Source organism: Erythrolamprus reginae, chromosome 3 (genome assembly GCF_031021105.1).
Source record: "Erythrolamprus reginae isolate rEryReg1 chromosome 3, rEryReg1.hap1, whole genome shotgun sequence".
Lineage (NCBI taxonomy): Eukaryota > Metazoa > Chordata > Lepidosauria > Squamata > Dipsadidae > Erythrolamprus > Erythrolamprus reginae.
The window spans coordinates 103,521,309-103,536,817 of record NC_091952.1 but is presented as its reverse complement, the minus strand read 5'-3'; the positions used below and the strand labels follow the sequence as shown (position 1 = coordinate 103,536,817).

The following is a 15,509-nucleotide window of genomic DNA, read 5'->3' as shown; positions in this document are numbered from 1 at the left end:
TGACGCCTTTCCCATCATCCACTCTGCCCTTTCCGGGGCGAAGAGTCAAAAAAGAAAACAAAAAACCTCAGCGGGGAGGGTGTTGCATGGAAAGAGGTGTTTTTTCAGCGGGCCGTTCAAGATGGCGGCGGTTCTGCAGCAGGTTTTGGAGCGCGCTGAATTGACCAAGCTGCCTAAAGGCGTACAGGGCAAGTTAGAGCGATTCCTCGCCGATCAGCAGAGCGAGATCGACTGTCTCCGCACTAGTCATGAGCGCTACAAGGTGGACAGCGGTGAGTTGGGGGTCGGCGGTCCATCTTTTTTTTCCTGCGTGAGCGTCTGAAAAAAGCGGGCAGAGTGGGGGGAATTGGGAGGATTCTGTTTAGGCATTCCTTTATTCCAGTGTGCTGGGCATTTCCCCAAAGGAACGATACTAAAAGGGCAAAATCAAACTTGCTGTGTTCTCTGTTGCATTGAATCCCCCCTTCACTAGGAGCTGTGCTGTCTGCAGTGATGGACATTGTAGTGGTATCCATTTATATAAGATGGTACCGCAAGGGCTACTTGAGACAATCTTCACTTTTTAATGTAGGCATAAGATACTTAGGATGTTGCTTCTTTGAGGGATCGTATTATACCAGATTTCAGCCAGCGTGGCTTCATTTCCGTGCACACTATGTCATATTAAGAATCATGAAATTCTGTTCTGGCTTACTGTACTGCAATTTCTTTCCTGTCCCCCCTTTTAAAAAAAATACATTGATGATAAGGTGATTGAAAGTGCTTGGGGGCAATCTTCAAAACAAAAAAAGAAACTCAATCTATAATAAATATATTATTCTGTTCGTTGTGTTCTTGAACTGGAAAAAAATGGTGATATCTAGTTAGAAATCACTATACTCTTTGTATATTGCATTTTAATTTTTGAGTCACTGAAAGTGAGTGGGCAGCCATATAAATCCTCCAAATAATTAAAAAAACATTTCACCTTGATATTTTAAAAATAACATTGATTTGTTAAAAGCCAGGCACTAGATTGTATCCTGGCTAATCCATACATTAGATTCATTGGCTATAGATCCTTTATGTAAGTTATACTGATGAAAAAAAGTTAAGTTCTAAATAACGTTCACACATTCCCAGCAATATTGCACATTATTATCTCCTGTTTAGAGTAGGGAGAATTTGCAGGACTCCAGATGTTACTGAAATACTGGCTCCTCTTTATTGTTGATTAAAGTGTACTATATTAGATTTTTGAGTGTATCACCAACTTTCATTTAAAACTAAAAAAACCCCACCCCTACATCCCAAAAGAACAAATAACCATTATTAGCCATTAGTTTAATATTCAATATGCATCCTCAAAAGCTTTACATTCTCAAAGTGTAAAGATTTATACAGGTAGCCTTTGACTTACAACAGTTTATTTAGTGACCATGCAAAGTTATATTGGCACTGAAAAAAGTGAAATGACTTTTTCACACTTAATGACCATTATGGTCATGTGATCATAATTTATCCGTTTGCCAATCGGTTTATATTTATAATGGTTCCAGTGTCCCAGGGTCTCATTTTGAGACCTTACAAGCAAAACCAATAGGGAAGCCAAAGTCACTTTACTAATTTGTTTGTTACTAAGTTAACAATTGCAATGATTCACTTGACTGTGGAAAGGAAGGTAATAAAATGGAGCAAAATTCATTTAACAAATGTCTCAATTAGCATAATAAATTTTGGCTTTAATTGTGATCATAATATTAGGACGATCTGTATAAATATGCTGATTGTACTCACGCTTTCCCCCATATCATAAGTTTTTATAACTATCTCTTGTTGCACTTATCCATTGTATTGCTTATATAAATCCAAGGCTACTAAAGGTTGCTGGTTCTATCTTAACAATTTCATTGTTAATTTCAACTCCCCCCAGAGATTAGAACGGCATCCACACTCCATGTCTTTCGCAAATTACTCAAGACCCACCTTTGTCGCCAGGCATGGGGGAGTTAGGATATTCCTTCCCCTAGGCCATTACCAGTTATGTATGGTATGTAAGGGTTTTTAGTTGTTTTATTAAATTGGATTGTTACATGTTGTTTTTTATCATTGTTGTTAGCCGCCCCGAGTCTGCGGAGAGGGGCGGCATACAAATCCAATAAATAAATAAATTGTTAGGAAGTAATCCTACACATACTGTATTCACATAGATGTGTAAACTTCCTTGATCAAAATATCAGAGCTGATGTAGATATAGTTGGATTCCCCCAAACCTAGAAAAAGCTTGTATTTAGCGAACCTGAACTGTGAATAAGAAATAGGGGCAAATTTTGAGAAAAAGTTTAGATATCATAACTGGATATGGAAATATGTAGCAAGAGAGAAAATGGTGCATACAAAACTAATTTTTATCCCACCCTTATTATTTTTATAAATAAGGTGGCAAGTATATCTATTACTTATTCCTCTTCTCAGGCCAAAAGTCACCCACAACTGGTTTTCATTCCTAAGGCTGGACTAGAATTCATAGTTTCCTAGTTTCTAGCTTGAAGTCTTAACCACTAGGCCAGTGATGGCCAACCTTTTGAGCTTGGTGTGTCAAAATTCGCCAAAAAACCGAGCATAACTCGGATGGTGTGTCACCTTGAGAAAAAAACACTCTCACTCTCTCTCACTCTCTTCCTTCCTCTCTTATCTCTCACTCTTTCTTTCTTGCTCTCTCTCATTCTCTCTCTTCCTTCCTATCTTCTCTCTCTCCCTTCCTTTCTTTCCTTCTCTCTTCCACTTTTTTCCCTTTCTCTCTCTCTTTTCCTTCCTTCCCCTCTTCCCCTCCTTCTCCCTCTCTTTCTCCCTCTCTCCCTTTATATTTATCTCTTCCTTCCTTCCTCTCTTCCTCCCTTTCTCTCTCCCTCTCGTTCACTTTTCTCTCCCTCCCCTCCCTCCCTCCTTCTTTCCTCTCCTCTTTCCCTCCCTCTTTTTCCCTTCTTTCTCTCCACGTCTCCAGCGGGCAGATGGCTTTGCTAACCGGCACAAGGCTCAAGCCAGCTGCCCGGGAAAGCCCTGTGCCAGCCAGGAAAGCCGGCTTTACGGGAAAGCAGCGCGCTTTTCAAATGCGCTGCTTTCCTGCTGCAACTCTTTCCTGGGCAGGGGGCGGTGACCCCCCAAACTGGTCAGATTCAAGAAAAAGCTTATCAAGGGGGGCGGGGGTTGTAAAAATCTAGTTATGAGCCGCCAAAGGAGGAAGCAAACGGTGCGATGTCCACGCAGTTCTTTTTTCAGATTCTCTTTTTTGCGAGCCCGGCATGATTTTTTTTTTTACAAATTAATAACCCCTCATCCTTTACGTTTAAACTGGTAAGGGTTTACCTTAGCACCGTCTCCTGTAACAGCTATAAGAGGAAATGGCAATTAAGTTATTCCACCCTCCCAGATGCGATCGACCCAAGGGGAGGGGACACCGCACGCTGCTCGTGGAGGGAAAGAAGCGAAGGAGGGGAGGGGAGGTTGGAGTAGATTTCCGGGCAGAGCGATATTTGTTTACGGGATGAGCAGTTTAATGTAAGCAAAGTAGGACCCCCGGGTAAATAGCCCTGGGAGTGAAATTAAAATTGCAACCGGTGCAATTTTTTTTTAATTAGTGCAAAACAAAATTAAGGGGAGAGGAAAAATAATAATAATAATTGCGCTTGCTGTACCTGCTTGCAGTCAGTGGGAAATTGGAAAGCGGGGAGATTTGCATCTTGGCCACTCCCCAAAGCTCCCCGTTTCTCCGGCCGCGTGTCACTGAAAATGGCTACGCGTGTCAGTGCTGACACGCGTGTCATAGGTTCGCCATCACTGCACTAGGCCAAAGATGCAAAGGTTACATTTTTATTTATTTTCCTGCAAGGGATAATACTGAAGTGTATTAATGGGTGTTTTGCAGAACAACAATACTTTGAAGTAGAAAAACGACTAGCTCAGAGTCAGGAGAGGCTTGTTAATGAAACACAGGAGTGTCAGAATCTCCGAGAAGAGCTCACAAAGCTTAGTAAGTATAATTTGATAAATGGGTCACAAAATAATATTACTGTAGTTATATGTCTGTACAAAATTTAAGACAAATACTGAAAAGTTTTGTTTTAGAAAATAAACTGTGGGCTATTTATGATTCTAATCGTTTTTATACAATTTACTGTTCAAGTTATTAGGAGTGAAAACTGTAAATCTAATTACTAAAGCTACTTTTCACAATAAATGTGTAAAGTCTCATTTATAAGAAAAATGTGGTTTCCAGCTGATGCCTAAGCTGAAAATTACACAAACCAGCAATGGGGATTTTATAATGGAAATAACTTTTTAAATAATTATATAGCTTATCTTTTATGAGGCATATTTTAAATTATTATGCAGTGGTTTTCTCATTTCAGTACCATAGATATATATATATAAGAATCTTAGGTATGAGTATTTATTGGAATAGGAAAGTATATCTCTTGGGGTTGCTGTTAAATGGTTTATTGTAATATAAAAAATGAGAATGCTTTTGAACACTCTACAGATGAGCAATTGAAGAAACTAACTGAGAAAAACAAGGAATTGGAAGCTGCTCAAGATGATAATGTGTCCATACAGGTACGGATGCTGTCAGTTACACTTGTGAAAAGAAGCACTCAGAATTGTAATTTGTGCCTATTTTGTATATTTTTATCCTGTCTGTATTTTTAAAAAAATAAATCAAGGCAGTGTGCTTACTTATTTTTTATTTTATTTGTTTTATTTTTTGTCCAATACACAATACATATTGAAGAGAATAGACATGAAGTATTATATATAAAGAAAAGATATAAAAATAGAGAAGATATATGAAAGGAAGAAAAGATATATGATATATGAGATAAAGAGAGACAAAGGGACAGGGGACAAAAGGCACACTAGTGCACTTATGTACACCCCTTACTGACCTCTTAGGACCCTGGAGAGGTCAATCGTGGATAGTCTAAGGGAGAAATGTTGGGGGTTAAGGGTTGACACTACTGAGTCCGGTAATGAGTTCCACGCTTGGACAACTCGATTGCTAAAGTCATATTTTTTACAGTTAAGCTTGGAGCGATTAATACTTAATTGGAATCTGTTGCGTGCTCTTGTGTTGTTGCGGTTGAAGCTGAAGTAGTCATTGACAGGCAGGACGTTGCAGTATATGATCTTGTGGGCAATACTTAGATCGTGTTTTAGGCTTCGTAGTTCTAAGCTTTCTAGACCTAGGATTGATAGTCTGCTTTCGGAGGGCATTCTGTTTCGAGTGGAGGAGTGAAGGGCTCTTCTGGTGAAATACCTTTGGACATTTTCAAGGGTGTTGATGTCCGAGATGTGGTATGGGTTCCAGACAGATGAACTGTATTCAAGGATGGGTCTGGCAAAAGTTTTGTAGGCTCTGGTGAGTAGTGTGAGATTGTCGGTGCAGAAGCTGCGTAGGATCAGGTTAACAACTCTAGAAGCCTTTTTGGTGATATTGTTGCAGTGGACTTTAGCACTTAGGTCATTTGATATTAGTATTCCAAGGTCTTTTACTGAGTGGGGGTTGGCTGTGAGATTTTGTTTATTTAGTTTATATATGAGGTTTGGATTCTTTTTGCCGATGTGGAGGGTAGAGCATTTGTTGGTTGATATTTGAAGTTGCCAGATGTTAGACCAATCTGAGACAAAGTCGAGGTCTTTTTATCTTATATTTCGGACTATTAAACGCACTGGTGAATAAGACCCACCAAAATTTCAAAGAGGTAAGTAAGCAAAAAAAGTTTTTGTCCTCTCTGGCCCCCAGGAGCATTCTGTAGGCCTCCCAAACCCTCCACACACCTTGTTTTTTTTGCAAAAAAGGACCTGGTTTTTTTCACCCATTTTTTTGCGAAGAATGGCGCATGCAGAGGATTTGGCTTCTGCAGAGTTCTCCTGGGGGCTGGGGGAAGGCGAAACGCCCCAATCTTTGAAAAAAACATCCAATTTTTTGCCTGTTTTTTTAGCAAAAAATGGGGGTGTTTTTGCCTTCCCCCAGCCCCTAGGAGTACTTTGCCTCCCAAACCCTCTGTGTATCCCATTTATGTGAAAAATGAGCCCATTTTTCTGCAAAAATGGGATTTGGTGGGGCTTTGGGAAGCCAAAATTGACTGTAATTGGTTTATAAGACATTTGACATTTGGGGGTGGGGAAAAGGTGTGTCTTATATACTGAAGAATATGGTAATACTCTTTCCTTCTCCTATTTTCTCCACAACATTAATCCTATGAGGTGAGATGGGCTGATAAAGGATGAATGACCCAAAGTCATCCAGCTGGGTTTCATGTCTAATGTGGGGCTAGAACTTACAACCTTCTAGTGTCTATTCTGGTACATTAATCATTAGATTAGACTGGCCCCATCTACTGAAAATTGGTAAAGAGCAATAGAAATTCAAGGCAGCTTTTCCAACTTTTGGTGTTCTACCTGCTATTTTTTCTTCTTTTGGTCCCTTATATTTGGAATATTGCCACTTTTGTATAATTGCTAAATTTTATTTACTTTTAAAATTATTGATTTCTAGATCTCAAATCTACACATAATTTATGGTTGTTTTGTCCTTTAGGTTCTGATTCTGTCCTCAGAAACAATCGACAATGAATCTATTCTTGTTTCCTTTTTGTTTTTAGAGTCAGCTCACCAGAGGAAAAGAAGAATTGGAAGCAGAGAAGAGAGATTTAGTCCGAACAAGTGAAAGAAGAGCTCAGGAACTGGAACATTTAAATGGTAAAAAGCTGTATTGTAAGGCTGTCTCAATCTTTCATTGATTTAAAGAGAACATAGAGCACAGAGATTAAACTGACAGTGGGAATTATTAAAGTTGGTAACAGTGTAAGTTGTAATTTTTTATCAGCTAAAAACTAGAGACTAACAAAGAGTGAACTTGATGTTTACTGAAAATAATGTATTTTTCAGAGTAAAAGACGCACTTTAGTTTTTGGGGAGGAAAATAGGGAAAAGAATCTGCTAACCATGTATTCATCTGGCTAGTGTCGTTAACCAGCACATTATTTTAATGGCCATTTAATGAGCTGCATCTCACTCTGGGTTCCTCAAGCCTGCTGGCAGAACCATGTCTTCATATAGAAACATAGAAGACTGACTGCAGAAAAAGACCTCATGGTCCATCTAGTCTGCCCTTATACTATTTCCTGTATTTTATCTTACAATGGATATATGTTTATCCCAGGCATGTTTAAATTCAGTTACTGTGGTTTTACCAACCATGTCTGCTGGAAGTTTGTTCCAAGGATCTACTACTCTTTCAGTAAAATAATATTTTCTCATGTTGCCTTTGATCATTCCCCCAACTAACTTCAGATTGTGTCCCCTTGTTCTTGTGTTCACTTTCCTATTAAAAACACTTCCCTCCTGAACCTTATTTAACCCTTTAACATATTTAAATGTTTCAATCATGCCCCCACTTTCCCTTCTGTCCTCCAGACTATACAGTGGAATACTACTCAAACTACCATCTTGAAATATGTCAAAATGTTTGCACAATAATAAAAATTACGTACAAAAATTCAAACAAATGTACCATTAAAAGGCGTCCCAAAGGTGCTTTTTTCCCCAAGAGACAAATGGACTTCTTGGGGTTTTTTTGTTTACTTTCTGGGGTTCATTTTTCTTTGGAGACATTTCTCTTCTCATCCAAGAATCTTCTTCAGAGCTGAAGAAGTTCTTGGATGAGAAGCGAAATGTCTTCAAAGGGGGTAAAAACCCAATAACACTGGAAAGTCAGTTGCCTCTTGAAAAAAAATTGTACCTTTGGGACAATCATGACCAAGACGACTGAGAATTTCCATAAATGAAAGAAGTTATAAATATCAAGAATTTTGCACAGCTGCATAGAGAAAAGTATTGCAGTTCACATAATTGCTATTCAGTTAAGCGTTTAGTAGCAAAACTAATTGCATGAAATATGCCTTCCCTAAAAATATCTGGAGGCTTGTCAGCACCAAATAGGTGATTTCATTCCTCTTGGCATAAAAATGAGTTAGTAGAGATGTTATTAAATCAAACTGTTATACAAATAGAGGGAATAAAAGAGTGAATACATAAGCTGACCAGAAACTACCAGTACTTGTTTCTTCAACAAATGGGCAAAACCTCTTCTATGCAGGAGTGGTGTTAAATCTAGCAACAAGAATGGCAAAGAAAGAATCAATTGTCCTTTTTCATGGCTGCAGTTGTTATCAACAATTTTACATGACCTGCTATAGGATGCTCTTACTGTGCTTTGCCACCCAGAAAGATACCTCTGATATCTGAGAGGATAGGTGCTATACTAATCCAAGGAGTCATCCCATCCGTACCCGAAATGCTGGTTGGCGCAAATGGATGCTTCTATGTGCTCAATTATTTCTGCCAGAAGAGAAATAACGTGTTTACAATTGATGTAGCTTTCAAATTATGTAAATAAATATGTTGGGAGTAAATCTTCAAAGTGAAATATTTTGGAGAGATGCTAGATACCTTTCCTCTCTTTATTATGCAGTTAACTACTTACTGATTCTGTTGGAGGAAACACCCCAGAAGTTGTTTTGATTGTTGAGGATGAGCAGTACAGTAGTACCTCGTCTTATGAACCTAATTGGTTCCAGAAGGAGGTTCGTAAGGCGAAAAGTTCGTAACACGAAACAATGTTTCCCATTGGAAACAATGTAAAAGCGATTAATGCATGCAAGGGGGGAAAAATCCCAAAATGGCGCTATGCCGGGCGCCGCCGCCTGGCTGTCACCTTTTAAAACAGCCGGGGGGGCTTCTCGGCGTTCACCCAAACCCGAACTTTTTGGATTCGGGTTCGGGAGGCCGCCGAGAAGTGCCGCCGCCCACCTGTCACCTTCTTAAACAGCCTGGGGGCTTCTCGGTGTTCTCCCGAACCTGAACTTTTCGGGTTCAGGTTCGGGAGGCCCCCGAGAAGCGCCGCCGACCACCTGGCACCTTCTTAAACAGCAGGGGGGCTTCTCGGCGTTCTCCCGAACCCGGAAGTTCGGGTTCGGGTTCTGGAGGCTGCCGAGAAGCGCCCGGCTGTTTTAGAAGGTTACAGCCAGGTGGCGCCGCTCGGAGGAGCGCCGTTTTTGCGATCAGCAGTGGCGTTTTCAGCCGATCTGGAGGCTGGAAAGGAGGTGGGGAATCCCAATAGGGAATTCCATGGGTGGAGCTTTGACGTCACGAAGATGTCCTTCCTGGAGGCCTTCTGAAACAGCCTGGCGCTTCTCGGCGGACTCCGGTACCCGAACCCGAACTTCCGAGTTCAGGTTTGGGATAACGCCGAGAAGCCCCCCTGCTGTTTAAGAAGGTGACAGGCGGGCGGCGGCACTTCTCAGCGGCCTCCCGAACCCGAAAAGTTGTGTTCGGGTTTGGGAGAATGCCGAGAAGCCCCCCAGCTGTTTTGGGATCTGCGGTGGGTTCGTAAGGCGAAAAAAGTTCGTAAGAAGAGGCAAAAATTTTCTGAACCCCGGGTTTGTATCTCGAAGTGTTCGTATCACGAGGGGTTCGTATCATGAGGTGTATGTGGAAAAGTGATGAAGAGAGATTCTGCTTTGGAAGCCAGGGTGATAGATTATATTTTGGTGGTTAAATTTCAGTGGATATGCATCTAATGTGAAACTTGAAATTGAGGACAGTCAAAAATAAATGTCACAAAAGGTAACCAATATGCTCTAAACTGGACCAGGCTCAATTTAGGAAAGTTAATTTTCACATCAGCTCATTTGGGTATTTTAACATCGTCTTGATACATCTTATTTGTGCTCTTTTTGCAGAGGATGTTAAACGTCTGAATGAGAAACTTACAGCAACAAACACTGCAAAAGTAGAGCTTCAATTAAAACTGGATGAGCTTCAGACATCAGCCCTTTCTGTAAAAGCAAGTATTGGGAACTTGTTAGTGTGACATGCTTTGTTCAGTGGTAGACAAGAGATTATTGCAGTTCTAACATCTTATTTCAGTTATTCATTCTTAAAAGTTATAGATATCTCTAAGCATCCTATAACTATTCTCTCCCAATTGAAGCACATTATGAAAAATTGAACATTTAGTGATATTTCCCCAATTTTCTTAAAGCTTGCTAGTAGCCATGTGATGATACCGGAGGGCATACATTTGAAATGTTAGGCCCTGTGTTTTCACTTCTTTCCTTTTGATTTGGTTTTTTTAAAACATTTTCAGAAGCTTAAATTTTTCCTTTGTTTGTTCTTTTTGTATTAAGAATGCTCCCTCCATTCTGTGTGCACTGAATCTCAGTAGCTTGTTCTTAGAGAACAAAAGCTACAGAGAAGGGGCTAGGAGTATCTGCAAGCAGCATCAGTTAGATAGGCAAATTCAAAATTTAAAAAATTGGTATAAGTCACAGCAGGATTGTGTTTGAATAGTATGAGTTATATATATTAAGAATACTTTCATTTTCATTGATACATTCATAAATAACCCAAAGAATTATTTAACAATAGTTTATTGAATTAGTTAAGACATCATAATATGGGTGAGTGGAGTGCTAATGAGTTCAGTTGGATAGTTTTCTGTATAATACCGACAAAATTTTATTAAGAAACTACATAAAACTTGATTGATATGCAGTGCTCCCAAATATAGATAGAGCTTCTGTTCTATATTGTATATCTTTGAGCAATTTCTTTAGCTTTTTATAATAGTGTGGGATAAATAGATTTCATATCTTTTAAAATTATACTTACAGTATCGTGAGCAGAGGTGGGAACAAGAAAAGGAACTATTACAGAATCAGAACACTTGGCTGAATACTGAACTGAAGGCAAAAACAGATGAGCTTATGGTCCTTGTTCTGGAAAAAGGAACTGAAATCTTGGATCTCAAATATGGCCTGGAGAACAAGAAAGAGGAGGTAGAGGAAATCAATTTTCAATCAATCAATATTACTATGGCAGATTGGGTGCTAGGCTTGTAGACTCCTTTTAACCTGCTTTTATAGTAGCAAATTAAATCAATGTAGTCACAGTTGGAAGTGTTTCTTGTACGTAAAGTATTTTAATTCATTGTAATGTTCTAGTCTTCCAACTTAAAAAAACCCATACAGCTAAGAATAAGAGTTATTCATGTTTATCTTGTGTCACACACCTAGGTTTCCAGACTGGAAGAACAAGTCACTGGACTAAAACAGTCTAATGGCAATCTACAAAAACATGTGGAAGATCTTTTGGAAAAATTAAAAGAGGTACATATAATTGCTTTGCTTGAACTTTTTTTGGTAATCATGCTTTGAGACAGTTTTGCTTCCATTCATAATTTTCCTATAAAGGATCTTTTAAAGATCACCTTTTCCCCCAAGGAAGAGAGGGTGTGTGTGTGTGTGTGTGTGTGTGTGTGTGTGTGTGTGTGTGTGTATACACGTATATATATATATATGTATGTCTCGGAGGTAAAATGTTTTATTGGTTTCCTGAATTATACATATACAGGTAGTCCTTGCTTACTGACCACTTGTTTAGTAACTTTGAAATTATGACAGTGCTGAAAAAGGAGATTTAAGACCAGTCCTTGATGTTGCAGCTATCATAGCTCCTCGAGTCACATGATCGCATTTCGGGCATTTGACAGCTGACACATATTTAGGATGGTCGCTACATCTCCTGGTCTCTTGATTGCCATTTGCAACCTTCACAGCTGACTTCCAACAAGCAAAGTCAGTGGGGAAACCATCGGGAAGTTGCAAATTTTGATCATGTGATGATTCACTTAACAACCGCAGCTTGAACTAACATAAGTTGGTTCAGCCATGTGATATTTCCATTTATGACTATTATTACTTGGTGATGGAGTTGCCAATTCTAGTGAAGACTATCTGTTTTGAAAAATACAGTGAAATATATGGCATATTTAGATCATATCTATCTACGTACTGTGGCATTTCGGAAGCAACGGTTGGTGGGAATTCAGTTGAAAACTAACTCATGTTACTAATGTTAAGGACTTTATTCTTTATTATCCTTTATTCCAAAGATGTCAAACTCGTGGCGTAATGGCAGTGTCACATGAAATTTCGGGATTTTTTCCTTTGCCAAATGGGGAGGGGCCAGCACATGACACATCCAGTCTGCGAGTCACGAGTTTAACACCTGCTATTTTCCATTTTTAATTCAGGATTTTTAAAGTATTGAATTGTTTTAGGAGTATAAGAATGTATTGGTTGGTTTATCTTTAATTGTTTTAAACTTTAGAGATTAACTAAATACACGTGTTAATTTTTTTAGGCAAAAGAGCAACAAACTAGTATGGAAGAGCGATTCCATAATGAACTAAATGCCCATATCAAGTTATCTAATTTATACAAGGTAGGATTTCACTACTTTTTCATGATTTCATGATTTCATCTTGTGTATTTAGAAGAGGATAGTCCTTTTCAGTAGGCTTAAATAAATATATAGATATAGATATAGGTATGATGGTCTTGGTATAGATTGTATAGAGATATATAGAGATATATAGAGAGGTATAAGAAGAGGAGAGTCCTGTGAGGAGGCATGGTGTCAGTTTGTATCAGGAAACTGGTTTATATTGTACAAATTCTACTTCATGTTCCCAGCAATATCTTACACATTTCAACCTGTGTCCAGTTCCATGGGCTTTAGTTTTTAAAGAACTGCAAATGTTTCTTAGTATATATGTCTATATCCTGGCTCAGTTACAATACTTTGTATTTAGAGTGCTGCAGATGACTTGGAAGCAAAGAGTAATGAGTTGACTCAAGCAGTGGAGGAGCTACACAAACTTCTCAAAGAGGCTGGTGAAGGTAAGTGCTATATTGTTGAAGAATTCAGAATTTTGATTGAGGCTTTTATCACTCATCCTTTCTGCAAACTGCCAATTAAAATTTGTTGAAAATAAGGTCTAGGCCCCAAGTTACTTTAAATATGCCAAAGAAGGGCAATATGAAATTAGTCATTTTTTACATGTTGCCAAAATATGGCTTTTCATAGTGATTGTTTCTGTCTAAAATGGCAATAAAGCAACATTTTAATAATCGGTATTGGATTTAAGTTGAAAAAACGTTTTCTAACTCCTGCCTGATCCTATAGTTACAAAAAAAGCAAGACATAGCCACAAACATCATACAATTCCTTTTCCATTAACAAATGCCAGCTATTTCCTCTCTTCACCTTACTTTATATGTATTCTGTTTTTGGGTTGCTCACTTTCAAAAGATATTTGCTGTTTGCCATGGGAAGAGGGAAAATACTGTTTGGGCAATGCAAGTTCACTATTTTTTTTTTTTCTTCATCGCCTATACTAATGTGAAGTGAGTTACTAAAGTGGAAGTATCTGCCTTGCTGTCCTCAATCACATGGCCTTCCATTGAACATGCATGTAACTGTTGCTGCCAATGTATTTTTCTGCTGTTCTCAGCTAACAAAGGAACACAGGAGCGTTTGGCTGAGATGGAGCAAGCAAAGGCTACAGTTGAAAAAGAACTGAAGGAGAAGATTAGCAAGTTGGAGAAAGAGTTGGACAATGCTAATGATCTAGTTTCAGCTACCAAGCGAAAAGGTCTGGTAATTACTAGGGAAGGGGCAGTTTAAAATTTGGGGCACTTAGCATTACCATTAACTGACCAGCAGATTTCTTTGTAGTCTATATGATCGTAGTACTAAAAATGAAATAATGAAAAATGCTTTGAAAGCAAATTACGAGCTTATTTATTTATTTATTATTTAGATTTGTATGCCGCCCCTCTCCGCGGACTCGAGCTTGCTTTAACAGGAACATTTTTGACCAATATTCATGGCCATTTTTGTTTTTAATATATAAACTAATAATCTCAATTTGTAATTTTCAAGAATTGTATTAATTGAAGCCGTGCAAGTGAGCCTGACCTCTGACCTATGCAAAGATCTGGATTTCAAAGGGAAGATGTGGTTTGGACTGTACCATGAGCACTCCTTAAATCAAATATATTATCATTCTTTCCTCTTTGAATCAAGATTGCAGAATAGTTCTAATAAGTGGAGACTGCACAGTTTCCTAAATGTCTTCATCCATACTATAGTTTAAGATTGTTTCATGAAGGCACCCTTGGCTTCTTTCTGGACATAGGTGCTCTTCTTTCCAACTTCTATTGTGTAGCCAGGAGAAGTTCAAAAGCTTTCGGTTAATATAGCTTGTTATATCGTGTTGCCCAAGAGCTCCTAGTTATTGTCATTCATGGGCAACCATTTTGATATTCAACTTCAAACTTTTCTTAAATGAATCCTCATTAAACCTAACCAGCATTTGGAATGACTATACAAAGGGTTTGGAAATCTTAGTCTCATTCCTTGCAGCTTATTTGGGTTATCGGAGCACAGTTAACATGCTAAAAATATTTTGAGAGGAAGATTGTTTAACTTCATTGCTTGTTACATAAATGATCATCTTTTAAAAATATGCTGTGACCTTAATTTTTTCTAGGAGCCATACTTTCAGATGATGAGTTGTCAGCTATGTCACCTACAGCTGCTGCTGTTGCAAAAGTGGTCAAGCCTGGGATGAAATTAACTGAGGTAGGAATTAAATCAGTGAGATTTGTACTCTTTACAAGTCCATGTATTTGATGGCAACATTCACAAGAATAATGTTTAAACAGAAATTTCTTTTCAATGTCAATAAGTAGTATTTGGGATTATCCTCATGATACCCCAGGCCATATAATCCACAAAGAAAAAAGAAGAAAATATCCATAAATGTAATGTTCTTTAATAAATGTAACTTCCAGCAGACCTGGTTGGTAAATCCACAGTAACTGAATTTAAACATGCCTGGGATAAACATATATCCATGCTAAGATAAAATACAGGAAATAGCATAAGGGCAGACTAGATGGACCATGAGGTCTCTTTCTGCTATCAGTCTTCTATGTTTTTAATATTTAAAATTGGATTACTGTATTGACTTATTTTTAATATAATATTTTAAACTGGATTATTTAAATATTTAGTAATGTTTAAAATTGGATTATAATTTACAGAGGTAATTTAATTCATTTTGATTGTCACTTTTTAGATTATCTCCCTGTACAGTATATTGGTTGTTAGGGAGGGGAACAAGTCCAAATTCATTATATAGCATGGTTAAGCCACTTAAACACATAACTGAATGATACATTGAAAAGTTATTTTCTTTTTTCCTTTTATAAAAATTTGGACAGGATGATACATCCAATAAATCTAATCTAATCTATTGTCTATTTTTATTTGTTCACCACAGCTTTACAATGCCTACGTAGAAGCTCAGGATCAGCTGCTGTTGGAAAAATTAGAGAATAAGAGGATCAATAAATATTTGGATGAAATAGTGCAGGAAGTGGAAGCCAAGGCACCCATTCTGAAGCGTCAGCGAGAAGAATACGAACGCTCCCAAAAGGCTGTGGCGAGTCTTTCTGCAAAACTTGAGCAAGCTATGAAGGTTAGTATAAAAACTAAGGGAAATTCAAATGCAAAATATAACAACCTTTACAAAGATGCTCTAGGATCCCACTCAT

General features: G+C 38.2%; 1 protein-coding gene across 4 annotated transcripts in view; it reads left to right on the top strand.

Moving 5' to 3' along the window:
* The first annotated feature begins 31 nt into the window (after window positions 1-31).
* TPR (translocated promoter region, nuclear basket protein) overlaps window positions 32-15,509 on the top strand; it is a 73,960-nt gene continuing 58,482 nt past the window's right edge. For all 4 annotated transcript variants that reach the window (XM_070746328.1, XM_070746326.1, XM_070746325.1 and 1 more), the window contains exons 1-12: window positions 32-272; window positions 3,905-4,009; window positions 4,520-4,593; window positions 6,642-6,738; window positions 9,783-9,886; window positions 10,716-10,880; window positions 11,118-11,210; window positions 12,247-12,327; window positions 12,698-12,785; window positions 13,400-13,540; window positions 14,441-14,532; window positions 15,236-15,433. In XM_070746328.1, the coding sequence (XP_070602429.1) occupies window positions 122-272; window positions 3,905-4,009; window positions 4,520-4,593; window positions 6,642-6,738; window positions 9,783-9,886; window positions 10,716-10,880; window positions 11,118-11,210; window positions 12,247-12,327; window positions 12,698-12,785; window positions 13,400-13,540; window positions 14,441-14,532; window positions 15,236-15,433 (1,389 nt within the window). In that variant the 5' untranslated portion in view covers window positions 32-121. The remainder of the gene's footprint in view (window positions 273-3,904; window positions 4,010-4,519; window positions 4,594-6,641; window positions 6,739-9,782; window positions 9,887-10,715; window positions 10,881-11,117; window positions 11,211-12,246; window positions 12,328-12,697; window positions 12,786-13,399; window positions 13,541-14,440; window positions 14,533-15,235; window positions 15,434-15,509) is intronic.